This window comes from Festucalex cinctus, chromosome 13 (genome assembly GCF_051991245.1).
Source record: "Festucalex cinctus isolate MCC-2025b chromosome 13, RoL_Fcin_1.0, whole genome shotgun sequence".
Taxonomy (NCBI): Eukaryota; Metazoa; Chordata; class Actinopteri; order Syngnathiformes; family Syngnathidae; genus Festucalex; species Festucalex cinctus.
In genome coordinates, this window is record NC_135423.1 from 1,760,353 (window position 1) to 1,781,145 (window position 20,793).

Consider the following 20,793-nt stretch of genomic DNA (forward strand, 5'->3'; position numbering starts at 1 on the left):
TTGGGAGAAATTTCAGGAAAACTCAATTTGACCTCCTGGGAACTTTTGAAATCCACGTTAAATGTTTCTGCACTTTCCGCGCAGCTTGTTGTTCTCAAACAAGAAATGATATGGCAAATTTCACAAGCGTTTGACCCATGACAATATCCGATGATTTGCATTTCTATAACGTGCTGATGACACACTGCGACACACTCTCAGCTCAGCGGCCACTTCCACATGACAATTTCCTGGTCGAAGCCTGCTTGCAATGGCGAGCTTCTGCTGATCAATTGCTGTTTTTTTTAAATATTCATTTTTAATGGAACGGGGCAAATTTATGAATCACATGAATTTTGCGCTTCATCCGCTTGTAACAGCAAGCGCAAAGTATTGAACAATGAACACTTGGACATGTGCATTCAAAAAGTTCAAAGGGTCTAATTAACTCATTCACTCGCCGTGATATCCTCAATTGATTGACTGCGGATCTTGCAATCAATCAGATAACTCAACTCAAAACTTTATTTATAAAGCGTTGCTGGATACAAAGTGCCGTAGATTCACTCTGCTTGTTTATTCAAGCGAAGGCCACTATTTTACAAAATCTGTTCTCGTATATGACAACAAGAATGAACACAAAATCATTGGCTGGCCCTCCATGATTTTTCTTCAATTTACTGTGCAGTGCGACCATTCACGTCAAGGATCCAGCAATCATCCTAAACCCCTTCGAGTGTCGTGTGTTTTGTGTTCGCAGCTGAAGAAAGACGAGCTGGCGGTTTACAGCATGACACTGGTGCAGGACGTGCCTGTCAGGAACCTGAAAGCGGCTGTGGTCAAAGTGTACGACTACTACCAGACAAGTAAGATCCTCCTCGGTTACGATCGCGCCATTGTCGTCGTATAGTTTATAGTACGGATTTTTATTACACTTATTTTATTTCCGTGCTACTTTATCCTGTTCTATGTAAAACCTGAATCTCACATTAACGGTTATCGTATTTTATTTACAGGTGATGTAGCTGCGACAGAGTACACATCACCCTGTGCAGACAGTAAGTCACATGGTTCAGTTTTATCCGATGATTATAGTATATGGAGAGTGAAGCACTGATCTTCAAATAAGTCATACATTGTTAGCTTAGTTCATTAAATTGAACAGTGGACATATTTTTACATGTCCGTCACAAGGTTTAAAAAAAAAAAAAAATGCTTGTTGAATCAGTGGGTGCTGTGGATCTCACTCTGCTTCATCTATCCTTCCCTCCTTCCTCTCTTTAGTTTTTCCTCTGGTCTCTTGAGATCTTCTTAATTCGTTGGAATTTAGAGGTTTCTGGGGTTGGCGTAAGACATTTTGTTACCACGTGGATGGCAGGAGGTGTTTAGTTGGTCGCTTTGATTTATCTTTCTTTTCTTTGACCTTTCCTCTGGTCTCCTGACTTTCTGAACTTCACAACTCTGGCGAGACTCTGAAATGTCCGGTTAAGGGTAATGGGATTTTGATTAGGTCTTAGGTGAATTAATGAGTACAAATTCACACGCACGCACACAAACGTGCACATACGCACACAAAAAAAAAAAAAGAGAGAGAGAGCAATGATGATAAGATGTTTAATCGGTAAGACTGCCAAAGATAACTTATAAAATGCAGATTACCACCTAAAAGTACTCGGTTTTTATTTTAAAAGTTTTCCTTCAAAAAAAACAAAAACATACAAAATTGTTTTCATTGTCAGACATTAGCAGCCATAGAAAGTTTATTCAGTTCATTATTTTCATCATTATCATTATTGTTACTGTGTATTTTTTATTTATTTTTTTTTAAATACATTTTAGTAATCAGAAATAGGCTCCAGTGCCCCCGCTTTCAAAACATTATTTTTCTACAGGACACCAACTACACATTCGCATATATATGTAAAATTTCACTCTAATTCCATACTTGAACATCAAATCGGAATATGAATTAAAAGGGGATAATTCTTTTTTGTAGTGCTTATGCAACACAAACATACTGGCTGACCATGACTAATAGTCAATAACATGTTTGCTTTGCAGGTGACGTAATCAACGAGCTTTAAATGAACATTGAGGAAACTCCTCGATTACGAGACGTCCATCAGACTTGTCGGCGACGTGCGACTTTGTCTTTCGTTTGGCGTTTGAATTTGAAGGGAAATCCCCGTGATTGCAAATGATGCTCTTTCCTTCTCTGTGTTCCTTTCGTTTCAAAATCTGAATTCACTTTTTAGTTGTTGCTGCCTCGCCTCAACAGTGGAAATGTTTTAACACTTAACTGGAGCCAAGAAAAACAGACTGTGCTCTGTAAGATTAATAATAGGATTGATTAATCCACGTTTTTAAACTCAAAGTGGAGGATGATGCATACAAGGTACAAGTAACGGCGTCAAAAAAAAAAAAGAAGAAAAAAAGTGCTTTTTGTTTAGAACAGAGGTGTCCAAACTACGGCCCGGGGGCCATTTGCGGCCCGCCGTTCATTTTTCAGTGGCCCGCGACATGTGCTAAAAATGGCATTTGACTCAGTTCAAATCAAATAAACAAAAATGTTTGGAGATGGTCAAAGTAAGAAGGGAGGGTGTCAAAAAACAGGGGCCATTAAAGGTTATTTTAGTTCACTAAAACTCATGAAAAAACTAAAATTCACAAAACAATATTGTTACCGAAATAAAATAAAAACAAAAATGCTTTTTAAAAAACAAAAACTAACTGAAACTACATTTTATGTTTACAAAACTAACTAAAACTAACTATAATTATAGCAAACATGTCCTTCGTTTTAGCCTTTGGTAATTAATTGAATGCATGAGCCTTTGGGGATGATTTGAAATGTGATTTTTAGTCGATTTATTTTGATATAAACCGGAGTAATGACGTTTGAAAGTATGTCACAAAAAAATACTAATACTGACACTAACAAACTAAACTAAAACTAAGCATTTTTTTTTAAAGAACTAAACTAATTAAAGCTAACAGAACCACCCTGAAAACTAATAAAAAACTAACTAAAATGAAAATTTCCAAAACTATAAATAATAACGCTACTGCCATATTACAAATAAATTTGTTTATGTACTGTAGCATTTTTCTAAATCTGCAAAAGCACAAATAAATTATTTGTACAATTTTTAGGACTCAGCACGATTTCTCATCACAACATGATGTGGCCCTTGCGTCCTTCGGATTTTCTGTATGTGGCCCTCAAATGAAAAAGTTTGGACACGCCTGCTTTAGAATGTTGCTGTGCCTTTTGTCAAGTAGCACAACAGTAACGTACAATTTGAAATGTAAAGTCATGAAATAAAATGGATGAGAAAATAATACTGTATCATATTGTTTTTTTTGTTTTTTTTAAAACAATACATATTGATGGAAATACATTTGTATTATTGGTATTGCCTATCTAGCAGCCTAGTGAGGCTGAAGGCCTACCAGCTATATGGTGTTTGCAAGGTTTCTATACCGGGTATTAAAAAAATGTGTTGGTGCTCGATGGGCGACATGATAACATTGCACAGCTGCACATTCCTGTTCATGAGTCCACTCGGGCCTGTAATTTTTAGACCAATATGGTGATGAGCGAGCCACCTGTATCTTAAAAGCACATTTTATTTTATAAGCACATGCCAGGGCCGATATATCCTGTTTGGGGCCATGTTGCGCCTCACGGGGCCTTCTGGCAATTTGGCGACAGAACGTAGATTCGATTTTAGACTCGCAAAAATGCAGTCTATCTTGTGGTGGAGTTATGCGATTTTGGTGGGGACCGATTCGGTGCTCCGTGGACGTCATTGTGTTTGTGTCATTCAAAAATATGGCAACAGTGTAGGACAGTTCTTATGAATTATTGCAGAAATTTATTGAATGGATTATTATCATCTTGAAAACTATGTTATCTCTCAGTCTGTCAACAGTAAAAACAGACCCACAAATTAATTAAATACAGATTAAATCAAGGATAACGTTGATGTAAAACACTTTATTGCATGCATAATTACATGCGTATTAACCCTTTGTTCACTGTACACAATACAGGAAGTTACATTTTAGACTTAGTAGACTTCCCCCATTGCTTTATAAGCCTGAGGGAAACCTTTCGTTGCCACACTGCCAAGCTTAGCATCACGTGTTTTTTGAGGGGAATGTTTATGGTACATAGACTATAGTTAAAGCAACATATATAATGGTGCTTTCATTTTTTTCACCTGTCTTTAGATATAAAAATAAAACCAAGTGTTACAACCTCCCCGTCATAAAATTAGGTATCACTGGTATTCTACACATGACGTTCAACTGGCGTCCGGGGGAAGGGGGAGGGCTGGGGGAGGGGTCGAGGGAACAAGCAGGATTAGCAGATCAAACAAAACACACTGACACGTAAATCCGACCTGAGGATTTCAGGTTTCGGTCATTCTCATTCACTGAACGCTTTCCGACCGCGGCATTGAATACGATTAGACACGTGAACGGGCGGTCCGGTGAATATTTACACGAGTCAGATTGAAGTTGGGAAAAAAAAAAAAAAGCCCCTCTCATAGATGTGAGAGCATCTGGCCATAGCAAAACCCTGAAAACTAATAAAAAAAAACTAACTAAAATGAAAAAATCCAAAACTATAATAACCCTACTGCCATATTACAAATAAAATGGTTTATATACTGTAGCATTTTTCTAAATACGCAAAAGCAAAAGTAAATTATTTGCACAATTTTTAGGACTAAACACAATTTCTCTTCATAACATTATGTGGCCCTTCTGATTTTCTGTATGTGGCCCTCAAATAAAAAAGTTTGGACACGCCTGCCTTAGGGGCTCCGTAAAAACAAAATCGAATCTAAGCCAATAAGCCCCCTACACCACTTTGTAAAAACCTCTTCAATAGTTTGGTCTTATGTTTGTCTAAAGGAGGAAAAAAAACAACAACAAACAAACAAACAGCTGATGACTTTTCAGTTGGAATCAGTCGCACCTTATCTTGTATCTTTGACAACTTTGATGACGAGCGCGTTTGCGTTGATGGATCAAAAACGACAAGCGCAGCACTTTTGGCCCTCTTTTTTTTTTTCTTTTTTTTTTTTTTCCCCAAGCCAAGCTGCTCTCATTGTATGTTGAGATTCGACTTGCTTCTTGCGCTACTCGGCTCCATCGTTGCACTTTGTTTCATCAGCCGCTGCAGAAGTGCAGTAAGGAAGCGGCGGGGAACTCAACAGCCCGTTTCTACCTCCAGGCGCAAACACTCCACAAGCCAACTTCAAGAGTTGGAGGTAGAGATGCACGACTTCATTTCGAGGAATCGTTTAATACGCCGCTATTATCTGCTAATGACCTGTTTAGCATTCAAATAGCCTTGCCTTTGCATCTCGTTTGATTGAGAGCAAAATTGTGACGTTTCGGTACGGGCGGATTCACGAGAATGAACATCGGGCGCGCCGCTTCGGGTGACTTTTTGTTCAAGGTCAAGAGACAAGGGCAAGCGATGCATCTCAATCCGCCTCCTCGGAGAGCGCCGCCGCCGCGCGCATGTTAACGACAGCGCCAGTCATCTGGATGCGCCTCCTCACTTGAAACAAGGTGCGCTTTAAGCGCAACCTTCAGACCACTTCAAAGGGCTGAAAGTCAACAAGTGTCCCGCGGCTCACGCCGGCACATCAATTACGGCGCCGTCGGTGCGTCGAAGGTCCGGATGGAGCAGACATGTTCAGATATTATACTGTGAAAAAATACAAAATTGTCTGCCACCAACATGTCTGACGTCAATATTTGAGCTTTTGGTACATATTTGAAGGTCTTTCATGGCCTGTTTTTCACAAATGATGTGCCCAACAAAACAAAAAAGCTAACAAAATGTTCACTGCATAATGTTGCTTTTTTAAATGTTGCAGTTGCTGTCTGACTTACAGTGTTGTGTCCACTGTGCATTCTTATATTTATTAATTTAATAGGACCTTTATTTCGTCAGTTTAGGTTTCAACACTAGGGGAACATAATCGGTTTATTATCAATTCATACATAATTAATAGATAAATACATGTATGCAGTGTAGACTGTGCCACTTTTTCAATTAGGGATGATTTGATGATCTTATTTTAACTCATTCACTCGCCGCCATTTTCACATTTCGCAATCCCGTTTTACTGGATTTGGACTGATTTTGCAAGGCCCACAGAATATTGTGTTCAATTGCTATAAAAGAATGGAACCTGTCAAAAGAAAGATGAAAGTCTCTTCTTTCATCAGGATAAAAAAAAAAGTATGTTTCTATCTGTTTCCGATGCAGCAATTAGCATTAGAAGAGAGCTAAGTTTCATCAGTTTTCACAAATCTATTTAAAATTGTAAATAATTTAGCTTTTTTTTTCTACATGGCCCTGGTTGATCTCCTTTGCTCTGCTGCCACCTGCTGGCCGTTTGTGTAATAACTACCATTTCTGCAACCGTTCTTTGCAGTTGAGAGGCTGCATCAAAGCCTTCTGTATGCTCTAGCACTAAAAAAATAAAAATTAAAAAAACGTATAAATACGTCTTTGGGACACTTAAAACATTAAAAGAAAAACGTATTTACATGTTATTGGGAGCAAATGAGTTAAAAACATCATAAACACCTCCCTAATGTGAAAACGAGCACATGTATTTTTTTTTTTTAAGCTACCCAACTTCAAAGCAGCAGACTTCATTCCAGACCCCTTCAAAAGCGCACGTCTGTAAAACTCGGCTATCAATTCGGACGAGAGGTCATTTCACGCCGCACGTTTCCGATTCCGTCTCCTTTGACTGACCTGAGAGAAGTTCTTGGCCCTCAACTTCACTTCCTTCTCCACCAGCTGCTGTCGGTGGAGAGTTTCATCCTGCAGTCTTTTCTCGGCTTCTTCCCTTCTTTTCCGCTCTTCCTCCAACAACTGATGGCGAGCGAAGCTTTCTTGTTCCTGAAAGAGAGTTCTTTCCGTCAATACTCGGGATGAGACGTTCATTTTTGATCCTGATCTCCTCATCAAAACAGTTTTTAACTGTATTTGCACCTTTATAAGAAACAAAGTGACAAAATGAACTGATAAAAAGGCCAACAAGAATAAACACATGAAAGGACTCGATTGCAGTATGGAATCATTTCTCCCTTATTGATCGCATCACGACAAAAAGTCATCAATCAGCAAAATGGGATCCCAAAGAGTCACACGCGTGATCTGGTAACGGCCCGCTTGTCACGACGCTTACCCGGAACTCGATAAGTCTGGCTTTCTCCATCTGTGCCTCCTTCAGCATTTTCTCCATCTCTTCAATCTTCAGCGAGTCCGTTCCTCCGACACTTGGGACGGAAACAAAAACATTCAAACCGACTCGGAGATATTTATGACTTCACGCGTGATATTTCACTTTTACATCAGACTAAACTTGCACTTCTGTAGAGTGTATGAGACGACGTATGTGTCAAAAACTGGATTCAAAAAAGGCCTGAAACATGCACGTTTCCTCTCTTTACTTTGTGCATCGGTCTCCGACGTGCACCTTTAATTAGTGCATAAAGGCCATTAAAGTGATGTGAAAATATTTGCCCAATACACTTTTGTCTCTTGTGAGCTCCAAGAAAGCCGTGAACAGTGAGTTGAGATGAGAGCATCCTGCAGTGAAGACGTTTTGGTAACACGGCACACAAGCCGCTCCCAACAGATGGTCCCCAAATTAAAACGTGAAGATGAAGTCTTGAAGTCTGGGAAATGGTGCCTGTGGGTGCCTTCATTGCGACGCGTGCATGACTCAATTTGTCATAAAATGCCTAAATGGGATTATTAACAAATTCTTGGACCCTCTCTCGTTATTCATAAATCTGTTGCTACAGCACTGACCACCTACTGTATATTTTTTTGGGCATTAACGGTTCGCTATTCACAAATATAATCTGTATAATCTAATCTATAATTTTTTTTTTTAAACCTATGCTTTGTTACAGTATTTGCTCAAAAATGAGCTCAGTTGCTGTTTTGTGCGCAAACAGCAAAGTAGATTTAACGTGGAACCATCAGTGATTCGCTTCAGTCAAACAAACATTGATTATTATTATTATTATTATTAATGAGTGAGGACGGTTGTCGTGGTTACGCGGACAAATGACCTGGTGAGTAGGCGGAGTTATTCTCCATGGAAACCCTGTTTGTTTGTTTTTTAAACCTATGCAATGTTACAGTATTTGCTCAAAAATGAGCTCAGTTGCTGTTTTGTGCGCAAACAGAAAAGTAGTTTTAACGTGGAACCATCAGTGATTCGCTTCCGTCAAACAAACGGTGATCATCGTTGTTATTAATGAGTGAGGACGGTTGTCGTGGTTACTCGGACACACGACCAGGCGAGTGAGTAGGCGGAGTTATTGCTGATGTCCGGACTGTGCTGCAAGAGCGCGGAGGAGCGCCTCCCACTGGCACTGAGCGCACATGCAGGCTGTCTAAATTCCATCAGGTTTGATTACATATTCGACACATCTGTAGTCAAAGACACACGATGACGCCTAACCTCGGGCAAATGAGAGTATTTAAAAAAAAAAAAAAAAAAAACATCTTTGGGAGGCATCAATTAACACCCAGCAACAGCCATGTTACGCTTCCCATTGCCTGAGAATACAGTCAAAAGTAACACCAAGGTAGTTTTGAGGTCACGCTGTTTCAAAGGCGACCTGCTGGTTTTCCCTCAATGGGTGGTTGAGTGGAGGTCTGAGCTACTCAAGCGTATTTACACGTTATTGGGAGCAAATGAGTTACTTTCTGCATCTCACCCACATTCAATTCAGCTCTCTCGCGCTCTCTCACACCCACTGGCAGGCAGTAGCTCCATCTGCTGTATACGACGGGGCTCTCAGAAGGTGCTGAGGGAGCAGAGAGAAGATTGTTTGAACTGCAGCAAAGCGAAAGCTTCCCATCAGCACCCAGATGAAAGGAAACTCCATTAACCAACAATCGGCTGTAATGAGACCAACCGTGACTTGAAAATGCTCGCTTGCCTCCAATTGCAACTTTTGGTTGGAAAGACAACAGTAATCGAGCAATGTGGGTTTCTCCGAGACGTAAACTCGCTGACTCTCCAGGCTTCGTCGCTACGTAATCCTGCTTGAATTCGACACGGGGAGTCGACATAATATCGCGGGCAGCGTTCCAGGCAGCACGGAAGGAAATATCTCATGAATATCAGACACGTTCACGGAAGGACATCTCAGATTAGTGACACTCTAGCAAACCCTTTCCTATTTTTTCTGCAACAATGTTTCAGAAACTTCCTCTGCACTTGGGGGGGATTAAAAACAAAAAGGGGGACAAAAAAAACCCCGTACATTTAAAAAAAAACTCCATGGATTCACGTCAGACTTCTTGATGCTCGGGGTGTGAATTGCCGAGTACCTGACGATTCGATCCGTTTCACGATTCATAGGTCACGATTCGATTCGATACCGATTAATCCCGATATGAATTTACAAGTCGATTGTTGCGATTTTTTTTTTGGACTCAAATTTAGAAAATACCATTCAGTAAACTTGTACATGTACACTGTAAAGATTTGCATGAAAATATATTATGTATTGATCTCAAACTTCAGTTTTATAACTGTGAGTATTTAACAAACAGGTTGCAACCTTTTTCATGTTAGAACAGCATTGAAATAAAATATTAAGGCTTAATGTTCCATTAATATAACATTCTTCCATGCTTAAGGTGTGAAAGTTAGACGTTTCGTTGAATATTTTTCCATCAAAAATGGATGTTAAAAAAATCGATTCGTCTGCCTATTGAATCGATTTGAGAATTGCGTGCTGTAGTATCGCGATATATTGCCGAATCGATTTTTTTTAACACCCCTACTCGATGCCAAAAAATGGCTAATTTGGACAAAAGAATTCATTTGGGAAGTGATCTGCACTGTGATGTGTTGAATAGTGATAGACCGATATGGTTTTTTCAAGGCCGATACCGATACAGATTATTTGTAGTCAAGTCGGCCGATAACCGATATTTCAAGCCGATATTCATTTGCAATAAAATGGGGAGGGGGGGGATTTCTTTCAAACTATATATAATTTCTCACTGAGTAACAAATTCATGTGAATGTAGCTCATTTGGGGTTTTTGTTAGGGTTCGTAAAAACGTTTCAAAAAGATTTTCGCGGTGAAAAATTGTGTGAATATGTTCCAAATGTGTTTACGACAAATAAAAACTGACTGCGAACATCTTACAAATCCTGATGAAAACCCCAAATTCGCTACGTTCGCAAGTATCCCCTGCTCAGTGACCTTTATCGGCCTTCAGATTCAAAAAATGGCCGATGCCGATATTTGTCAAAATGCCAAATATCGGCGCCGATATCGGTCTATCCCTAGTGTTGAACCTTTTCAAAGAACATTGTATTAAAAACAAAATCTAATAAAATTCCCAGAAAATTATCCTCTTATCGAACCCATATTGCAGTAAATTGGCAAACCATCTCTCAGGTAAGCCCCTCCCCCATAGTAAAAATATACATAGTTGATTTTTTTTTCCTCATCATATCAAGGCTTCACATGATGAAGTAACAAATTGGAGTCAAAAAAATTGTAAAATGAACAAAATTAAAACATCAACTAATCACTTAAAGTTGTAAAAGTTACAGTTAGCACAAAGGATGACGATCCGTGTGATATTACATCTATTTTACATGTTCTGCATGCAGATCAAATGAAAAGTACCAGATTAATACAAATATTTAATCAGCCTACACATCTTCAAGTCCACCTTCAATGGATTATTAATTCATGTTTTTATTTGCAATGTAAATTTATGTTAATGACGTTCCTACTTCAATCACAAGTATGCAAATGTTAAACTGTGTTTAACATTTTATTTTGTCTCTCTCAACCATCTCGCGCAGTAAACGATAAGATCGCGGGGAAAAAAAAAAAGATTGTGAAGTGGGATCAGACTCTTTATTTGACATTCTTCCACACTCCCTGAGTACCGGAGTAATTATCACCACGTCCGGGTCTCGCACGCTCATTCGGTTTCTTCGTCTTTCAACTAATTCATTTCAATTTAGCGCGCGCGAGCCCTGCCTGCCGCTCGGCAGTTTTTCCCCCAGAATGAACGCTTTTAATTCTTACGATGATTTGTTTTGACGGTCTCTCGGTGCCCCGTCACAAAAAGAAGCGAGGAAGAAAGTGACTCACTCTCCTCTGGGAACACTTATCAAAACAATACGCCAGCCATCATTCAAACACGGCAGTTGCGCACATCTTATACATCCCCATCTTCTTGTTTTGTTTTTTTTAAATCCTCATTGTTTTTTTTTCCTCCCCTTTTAAATCCTGCTCTAACTGAAGGGATTCTGTTGAATTCACGTCATTCCACAAACACAAGGCTTCAGCAACGAACGATATTGTGCGTTGAAACAAACTCTTGAATATTGGAGGCAGAAATGGGCTCAAGTGCTGCATGGCACCGCTGTGTGCACCCCTGCCTTTGTGTTGCCAATCCTTGTAAAAAGTTAATGTAAAGCAGGATTCACAAGGAGCGGCCGGTGATGAAATTGTGGTGTAACCGATGCCAACGTGCCAGAGCAAGAAGGAGTGAGCGAGCGAGCGAGCGCGTTGGCCATCTGCGGCTTTTCCCTTCCCCGCGACGCACCCGCCGCAGAGGAATCCTGTACGCTTGTACAGTACAACCCCGCAGACGCAAGGCAGTATTGCGCAAAGAGAAGGCAATCATTCTGAAAATGAAGGCGGAAGTAGAATGATAGAAATGCTTTTTTAAAAAAAAAAAAAAAACAGGTCACTTTTAAATTAATCATAATTTTCTGGCCTTTTTCTTTTTTAAAGGAAACATTTAGGTTTTTTTTGTTTGTTTTTTTAAATGCATATTTGATTTTTTGCAAAAACATACAGGTGAAAATGTGCTAAAAAAATTGTGAATGATATTGAAAGACTTTGAATTATATACAATGATATTTAACTCATTTACTGCCACACATTACCACAAACAACTTTGATATGACAAAGGCTTTGATCATTCACGTCATCCTTGAAAACGTTCTATTTAATCAGATTTATCATATTTCGTCATGTTACATTGTAATTCCATACACCGGCAGCCCATTGACAAAAGATACAATGCTGCCATCTGCTGACCTTAGTTGCTAAGTGTTTTGGTTTTTATTATTCCACAACCCATTGACCAGGCAGCGCTGCACTTAGACGTTCCACTGCCCATTTAATTAAAAACAAATAAATACATAAAAAATAAACGTCGTTGACGTAATTTAACGATTATGGCGGCATACATCGCGATTTTACTAATTGTTATTAAACGTTTTTGGCGGTCAAAGAGTTAATTATAATGTATAGAATGAAAGTAGCTGAAATATGGTGAAAAATGTGCAATATGTGATGTCGAATTCTTTGGTATTTGGCAATTGTGGAAATGTTGTGAATCAATCCCAACATGAACTTAAATGAGCTGAAACTTTGAATGTAGAATAGGAACAAATTGTTGAGTGTGTCAATGGAAATGATTGGAGAATTTTTGATTCAAAAAATGTAGAATTATGTGGAATGTGGAACATTTTGTGTGAGTGAAACATCAAATTGAATGTCAGGTTGAATGTAATGAGCTGAACATTTTGAATTTTCAATAGAAATGATACAAGCCATGCTAACCCTAATATCTGCCTCGGAAATGAATGAGGAATTTTGTTGGTGAAAAATGTGGACTTTTTGCTTTATGGAAATTGGGGTAATGTTGAAAATTGATCCCAAGGTGAATCGAATGAGCTGAACATTTTGAATTTCGAATGGCCGTGAAGTGTTGAGCATCCCATTGTAAATGAATGGGGAATTTTGGGGTGGAATTGTTTGAAAACTGTGAATATTCGGAATGAGAAAAATGGAAGCACACCTGGCGTGAATTTTTTGAGCATGTTGATGTTGAAATGGTGAGAATGACTTGAAAAATGTGACGTCAATAAAGTGTGAGGAATAAAATAGCGGATGTATCAATAAAGTGGAAGGAATTGAATACATATGTGTGAAACAATTAAACGACACATTTCTCAATGGTGGGCTTGATTGTATAGCTTCATAAATAACACATTGAAGTTTATAGAACATATGGGATTCAAATCTCTTGCGGGGGTATTGCACATCGCACCCCGTTCCTTTTCTCCGAGACCCGGCATGATTACGAATTAATGCGCGACTAAAGAAGCGCATCATGCATAATAAAAATAAAAAAATAAAAAAGAAAAAAAAAAGTGCACTGTCGGCAAAAATAGCAAGACAGGCACTGTAAACAATGGGGGTGTAAGAGCTTGGAGGGGGAGGCCGCGAAAGCCAAGGCGCTCGGAATGCCAAAAACATGTTTTTGAGAGGGGTGAGCCAGTGTTGCCTATTACTATAGCAACAGGAAGACTCGGCTGCTTCAATCGGCTTTTGGTTTTGCGGGGGAAGCTGAGGATAGGCAGAGAAACTGGAGCCAGGGAGCACGCGGCGCCATCCTGGTTTTACTAATGAGCGGAGTGAGACTTGTTTGGCCTCAGCCCTTCTGTCCGACATCAACATGTCCTTCCTGTCACACTGCTCCCAATGCCCTTGAGCCGCCCGAGGGTCACAACATACAAAGACAGGGCTGACAACCAGCAGCTCTTTTTTTTTTTTGGGAGAGTAAGCTTGCTTTTCTATAAGCTTGGCTTCACTTATTTATGTCTTCTTTTGTTTGCTTGTTGTTTCCTTGTGTGTAATTCGGTCAAGAAGTATTTGAACAATGACGATTTTTACAATTTCCCTTTAGATTTAAAAGAAAACAAGATGTGATTGATTGAGGTGACCTAATCCTTCTTAGTTGAGCGTTGCTTCTTTCTTTGAAACGTATCAATAGGGGTGTGAATTGCCTCATACCTGACGATTCGATTCGCATCACGATTCATAGGTCACGATTCGATTCCATACCGATCAATCCCGATACGAATTCATAATTTGATTGTTGTGATTTTTTTTTATTAAAATTTAGAAAATACTAATCAGTAAACTTGTACAGTGTAAGATTTGTATGAAAATGTATTATTTATTTATTTATCTGAAAGTACAGTTGTATACAGGTTGTAATCTGTTTCATGTTTGAACAGCATTGAAATAAAATATTAAGGCTAAATCTCCCATTAATATAACATTCTTTCATGCTTAAGGTGAACCATAAGACATTTTGGTGAATATTTTTCCATCAAAAATGGATGTTTAAAAATCGATTCGGCCGCCTATTGAATCGATTCGAGAATTGCGCGATGTAATATCGCGATATATTGCCGAATCGATTTTTTTTTAACACCCCTACTTATCAATATTAATACAGATACTATGGATACACTAAAGATAAACTGAAGGCCTTATAAATCATTACATGTCTGCAAAACACCAGACAGATTCACGAGGTTTGTCGCTCGCATCGTTTTGAGAAATAGTCCCCAAACGGGTCTAAATGAGTTGTCAAGTCAATATTTGTTAATATGTCTCATTTATTATCATTTCATTTTAATTTAAGGTCCACACATATCGCAACAGTAATTGAATAAAAATTACATTTGGACTGGTCGGGCACCTGCTAATAAGACAAAGATGCATTCAGGTGAAGTTGCATTTTTTTCCCCCTCCATATTCAACCCCATGATACTCAAGTCCAAAGCCTTACATGAGAATCAACTATTTAAACTGCATTTTGGTAGGTTTTTTTTTATTTTATTTTTTAATGTGCATTTTGTAAAAATGTAGGCAAATTGAAAATACAAAATACTATAAGAAGTATGTTTTGCCACCTAAAATGTGTACCGCTTACAATAAGGGTAATAAATGCCATTTGACAGGAACAGCAAAAGTTACATCGTGTTTGGTAGTAGCTTGAACAGGCCTAACAATGAGCTATGAAATGTTGAAAGCTGTAACTGTTCGTTAAAGTTATGTTTTTGTTTTTCCAGATGGCTTAAACAAATGTTTCTATCAACTGGCTAATGTTGCGAAACTCGACAGTGCAGATAAGAAAACAATTCACCTTTTGGCAAAACATTGCAGTTCTCTTGTAAATTCAAATAAGCCTTGCTTAATTCTTAAAAAAAATAAATAAATAAATAAAATCAAACAATTATCACAAGCCATCATATTAGTAACAACTATACACTGATGGGAAGAATCCAAAACACATGCTACTGCTTTCTCTGTGCACAATGTAGGCCAGGCTAGTAACAGTTTGAAGTCATATTTTTGGTATAGTTCTGTAACACACGGGGATCCAAAATTCAAGTTGTTGTTGTTTTTTAATTCAAGGTGTTTACTTGTATATTGCTGTATTAATTATTTTATAGAAAGATATCTGGGCAATTCATTGCAAGATGCGCATTGTTGAACCAAGGAAATCTTGAAAGAAAATCATCATTATGAAAAAAAAAAAAATCTATTTGATTGAAATTATTATTATTATTATTATTATTTTTAAGGAGAGTGGAAAATTTTATATAGATCATTATTATTATTATTATTATTAATATTATTAAACATTACGTCTATAAGGTGCATCTGTCATTTTCAGAATTTAATATTTTGACATTTAAAGTGTATTTCAATTCGTGGCCTTTCCCACAATAGTTTGCTCACTTAAACTGTTCATTAAATACAAATAGACCTATAAAGATGAATTGACTTTTAATAAGCTAAAGTTAAATAGCCGTTTAATCTGCTTGGATATTATTTTTTTACACAATTTCTGGAGCTGAGAAAAATACTCCTCCCTGGTTGGTGCTTATGTCAAATGATTAGCAATCAGTGTAAGAATGATGAGAGGCCAACAGAAAAAAAAAAAAAAAAAAAGTTCCCAGTATAAACCAATGGTGAGTGCACAGTGTTGAGTCCCTCTGCGCATCTGATGCAACAGGGCTGCAACTAAAGTTACACCTTCACGCTGCAACACTGTGCCCCTCCGCCGAGGCGCACCGAAAACTAGTGCCGCTGTCTGAGTAACATGCTTTCAACTTCTCTCACACTCTTGATTTAAATTTGAGTTGGAATCTAACGTTTAATTCGTCATTGAAGACAAACGATGACGTACATTGGAGATTTGTCCATCTAAAGAATAGTTTGCTATTTTTTTTTTATTTTTTTTGGGTGAAAGGTGACGCTCTCCCGTGTGAACGCAATTATTTTCTTTGCCGCCATTTATTAATCGCCGAGTAAATAATTATCTTAAATGCGTCGAAATAAAGACCTAAATGGCAAAGAAAACAAGTAAGGGATGTGAGTGCAAGTCTCTTGGTAGCGGGGAAAGTCCCGTCGAGTTGATGACGTAACAGGCGGGCTGAACTCTGGAAAGTGCGGAATGATACCATGAAATGTGATCCGGTCGGGGCGTCTGGAGTTGGAGAAGTAACCGATTTAAAAACTTTGTGTCTTCAAGTGTTCTTGCCGCTAATATCGCTTCATACTTCCTAAAAGGGGAAGATATGGCTTTTTAAAGCGCGCCTTCGTCTCCGTCGTCGTTCTGAAGCTTCGCGTGCTTTGCTTTCGCGACGCACTTGACACCGCACACACAACTATGGGGTAAGTGTAACTACTTTGTGACTTTTAAGTGGGGAGCAGGGACCATCAATGTCTACTTTTTTGCTCTACTGACTAAAATCTATCACTTGACCGTCAAGTTATTTATTTATGGGATTGTTGTTATTGAAGAATGTCTTTTTAAAGTTACTTTTCCTTTATTAAAATTGATGCTTTAGTAAGTGACAGTTGTTTTTATGCAACATTATATTAATAACGTTTAAATCAATTTTGTAATTATTTTTTAATAGTTTCTAAAATGTAAAAAAAAACATTTTTGCTGACTTTTTTTTTCTTAATGTGTCATTGTTTCTCCATCTGTTATTGTGAATTACTTTTGACTGACATGACAAATGACAACTCTTATAAGTAGTTTTGTTCAAAACTTTTTAAATGTTAAATTGCATAGTTGCATAGTAGATTTAAAAACATTTATTCACAATAATCTATTTTTCTTGAATTCTATTTTTCGTCTGCGTTTTTTGTCTGATTGAATTATTTGATCCATAGGGTCAAGTAAGTGTTTCTAATGTTTACATTTTTCTTTCCCCAGGTCTTCAGGTGTTTATGTGACCTTTTCATCGATCTGTTGCACTATTTGTGCCTTTTCCCAATTTAATCGCAGCAGACGATACAATGGCGGCATTGATCCTTCGCAAGAAAATTCACCCCATTTCCACAGGCGGGCTCCACGATCTCCCTCTCCGACAGGCTAGCCCCAGCCAATCGCGGCCCACGACGGGGGCGGAGCCAGTGGAAAGGCAGCGCTTAATTGGTGAGTTTTTCCAAGATGCTTTTTTATTTTTCCACATCCCGAGGTCGGAGCCGCAGTGCAGCACGGGACTAATGTCGTACAGTGAGTACAGCTAAGTGGATTTTTATCGAACGCAGACGATGCTGTTCAATCATTTTCAGATGATCGGTTAGTTGTTGGATTTTATTGGGAGTTTTTTTTTTTCTTGATTTTTATCATCATTGTTTATTTTTCCTGCATGATTTATTTCAACATTTTGATTTATTTTTTTCAGTATTTGAATTTTTTTTCAATATCTTTTTTTTTTTTTTTTTTTTTTTTTAATTTTAATCAGAAAACATTTTTTCTTTTAATTAACCTTCATGTCTCTTATTTCTAGGTGATGGTCACTCAGATTGGATGACGGAAAAAGTTGATTTGTCTTCATTCGTGTCAACCACCGAGTCGTCTCCCAGCTCATCCCTTCCGCCCTCGCCACTAGAACAAGATGTCAAGGTGCCCTCAGACCTGGAGGTCATGACCTCTCTATTGCAGGAGGAGCTAGCTCAGCTGGAGGACTACTTCCGCTCCGAGTCCACCGCCACGGACGGCAAGTTGGAGAAATCCTCGAAATGTGACAAAGGTGCCCAAGCCATGGGCTCGCAGTCTTATTACCAGTTACCTTATGGCTCGTATGGGACCGGCCAATCAGACGGCAGCCCCGTGGTTGTTACCTTGGCAACAGGGGAGCTGGACCTGGCCAGCTTCTGCGGCGGCCCCATGGGCAGATCCAAAATCGCGCGGCCCGCTCCGTACAACTACCACCACCGCTACCACCACCACCACCACCACCACAACAGCGGGCGAAGAATCATCAGCGAGGCGGTGAAAGTGGGCGAGGACGCGGGACTGGAAACGTGGGGCTCCAGGGGAAGCTACTCAGGGAGCACCGAGTTCTCCGTCAACCACTACTCCACGTTGAAGACGGTGAGCAAGAACAGCCTCGGCGGCATCAAGAAGGTGAGAGAATGTGCTTTGTCGTTGAAGGAAGAGGAGAGCTATTGTTTTTCCGAAGGGATGTTTTGCAGTGAAGAGATTGCGCGAAGTTTTTGCCTGGGTGGCTCCTACGACGGCCACCACAAGCGAGAGGGACAGCTGATGCACAACGTGAAGGTGAACGTAAGTTACGACAGCGCCGGGCTGGAGGTCCTGCACTGCAGCAAAGATGGAGGACTGTCTGGAAGTATTCCCCAAGAGACAATGACGGCCGCCGACAGCTACTTCCACCAATCCATGGCCGGCGCGGAGCCGTACCATAGCTTTATCGGTGAACTGGACCAGCCGTCGCAAGTTGCCGAGCCCCAACACGGCCACTACCTCTATCCAGAATGCCTTGCGGACCAAAGTTATGAATGTCTGTCCAGAGGTGAGGGCGAGGGGACGCTGCTGCACGGCGCCCCCATCCACCGCCCCACCCAGAGGCTAAAGGACGACCCGTGCGCCATCAAGTCCACGCTCGTGGTCGGGAGCGCTTCTTTGGATTTGAACACTGGGGAGAGAAAGCAGAAGAAGAGAGACCAGAACAAAACTGCTGCTCACAGGTAATAAAATACATCAAGAAATCTTGCTTTCTTTTCTTTTTTTTAACCGTTATCATAGCGGCGGAGGCCATTTTGGATGTTGAAAGTTGGGCTATTCTGTGTCAAATGTTGACGTGGGGTTTGGCCTCATTTTTTTTGCCACTATGCCATATAAATTAACGTAGCATGCAGCGTTGCATCCCAAGAGACATCCCGAAAGGTTCCACGCTTCCATTTTCATCTCATTAATCAAAGACGCTAGGCAACCAAAAATAACGCCAAGGCAAACATTTCCTCTGCAGGTACAGGCTGCGGAAAAGGGCAGAGTTGGACTCTCTGGAGGAGGAGCTTCATGGACTGGAAGGGCAGAACAGGGAACTTCGCGACAAGGCCGAGTCGGTGGAGCGAGAGATTCAGTATGTGAAAGATTTACTCATCGAGGTCTACAAGGCGCGCAGCCAGCGGCTCAAACAAGATGGCAGTGCCTAAAAAAAAAAAAAGAGCCCACGATGACACCCCCCAACCCAACAAACCAAGAGCACAGACAGGTTTCAAGTCTTGTTATAATGAACCGGTAGTTGCATGGTTTTGGTAGTGATTTTATATTAAAAAAATATATATTTACTTTAATAATCTTCCAAGAGGAGAGTGGGGGAAAAAAAACAAAAACAAAACATAGCTTCCATCAAGAAAAACAAAAGGGTGATGAACTCTACAAAGCCTTAGTGATGTGGCTTCCCGAGGAGATGCTGAACTTGTCCGTAACCACTGTGACCCCAACTGAACTCACAAGCCTTTTGTGACCACTTTGAGTTTTGCGCTTGCGGCTGGAAAAAAAAAAAAAAAAAAAAAAAAAAAAAAAAAGGGAAAAAATAAAAATAAAAGATCTTTGAATTAGTGATAGTGATTGAATTGTGTGTTGTTTTTGCAACACACTGGCGGCATTGCCACGCAAAATTATATATACAGTATATATATACATATATATTTATTTTGTATTTTATTTTTACTTAATGTTCATTTACATTTGCGTTAAGATGAATAAAGGGATTGCTGAAAAAGTGTAAACATGCTCTACAATTGTTCATAATTGGAATGGTTAAGGGGATTTGTATTGCTCAATTTTTGTGTATTTACACTTCTTAACCCCACTGAGATAAACCAATGCATGTTTGAGCTTTGGAAAAGCATGTGCGAGTGTTATTTGATGGCATTATTCTGTTTACTGCATGGCTTCCAGCTCTCCACCTCATCTGGTCAAGATTTTCTTCTCTTTCGCCAGAGTGATTCATTCTCAGGTTTCGGTTTTGGGCTCAGACGACAAAATTATTCATCATCCCGACCAAATTGCTTATTTCCAGTCCCTTTTTGGTTTTGCGGCTGTATTTTGCGATAAAACAATCACACAAATAAATGTTGACTCAACAATGAGTGTGACTACGGAATTGCTGACCAATTTGATGTTTTTTGAGAATTCAGGTCCTTTTATTGATCGATGCCAATGTCAGGAAATTATGCATCAGGTGAATTGCAGCCAAATAAAGCAGTCATGTATCATTCATCTGTGCCTCAGACCTCTTTTTTTTTTTTTTTTTTTTTTTTCCCCGCTTGTGAGTGTGAATGATTGTCAATATGTGCTCTACTGTTGGCTGGGCGACCTGTTCAGGTATGATCGGCTCCAGCTCACCCGCGACCCTCGTGAGGATCAGGATGGAACGGCGTGGGATGAAAAATCTCATAAAGAATCTACGCAAACATTGTCAATTTTTTGCAGTTTGGCAAAAGCAACTGGCGCCTTTCCACTGTACAACAAAACATCCTGTGTTTTTTTTTTTTTTTTCCTAGTAGAAGTCTATCTCAACTTCCAGCTGAGGGTGTGCGTGTGTCCGTGTGCGCGTGTGCGTG

At 39.5% G+C, this 20,793-nt stretch overlaps 3 protein-coding genes across 10 annotated transcripts in view; 2 read left to right on the forward strand and 1 right to left on the reverse strand.

Moving 5' to 3' along the window:
• The window catches only part of LOC144032964 (alpha-2-macroglobulin-like protein 1), a 36,799-nt gene extending 33,478 nt beyond the window's left edge, over positions 1–3,321 (forward strand). For all 3 annotated transcript variants that reach the window (XM_077540569.1, XM_077540567.1, XM_077540570.1), the window contains 3 exons: positions 740–845; positions 996–1,037; positions 2,041–3,321. In XM_077540569.1, the coding sequence (XP_077396695.1) occupies positions 740–845; positions 996–1,037; positions 2,041–2,063 (171 nt within the window). In that variant the 3' untranslated portion in view covers positions 2,064–3,321. The remainder of the gene's footprint in view (positions 1–739; positions 846–995; positions 1,038–2,040) is intronic.
• Positions 1–20,793, reverse strand: part of LOC144032968 (uncharacterized) — a 37,286-nt gene that overhangs the window by 13,512 nt on the left and 2,981 nt on the right. For 3 of the 4 annotated variants that reach the window (XM_077540578.1, XM_077540576.1, XM_077540577.1), the window contains exons 3-4: positions 7,212–7,302; positions 6,776–6,922 (exon numbers count right to left, since the gene is read on the reverse strand). In XM_077540578.1, the coding sequence (XP_077396704.1) occupies positions 6,776–6,922; positions 7,212–7,302 (238 nt within the window). Of the gene's footprint in view, positions 1–3,953; positions 5,711–6,775; positions 6,923–7,211; positions 7,303–20,793 lie in introns of those variants that run through there. The other variant, XM_077540579.1, reaches the window with a different exon arrangement.
• Positions 15,981–20,449, forward strand: atf5b (activating transcription factor 5b). Of its 3 annotated transcripts, none has more exons than XM_077540573.1 (4): positions 15,981–16,578; positions 17,129–17,431; positions 17,709–18,909; positions 19,191–20,449. In XM_077540573.1, the coding sequence occupies exons 2-4, from the start codon at positions 17,212–17,214 to the stop codon at positions 19,375–19,377; spliced, it is 1,608 nt and encodes a 535-aa protein (XP_077396699.1). In that variant the 5' UTR covers positions 15,981–16,578; positions 17,129–17,211; the 3' UTR covers positions 19,378–20,449. The 3 variants fall into 3 exon arrangements, with proteins under 3 accessions (XP_077396699.1, XP_077396700.1, XP_077396701.1); XM_077540574.1 differs by having other exon boundaries at positions 15,993–16,578; positions 17,129–17,350; XM_077540575.1 differs by lacking the exon at positions 15,981–16,578 and having other exon boundaries at positions 17,377–17,497.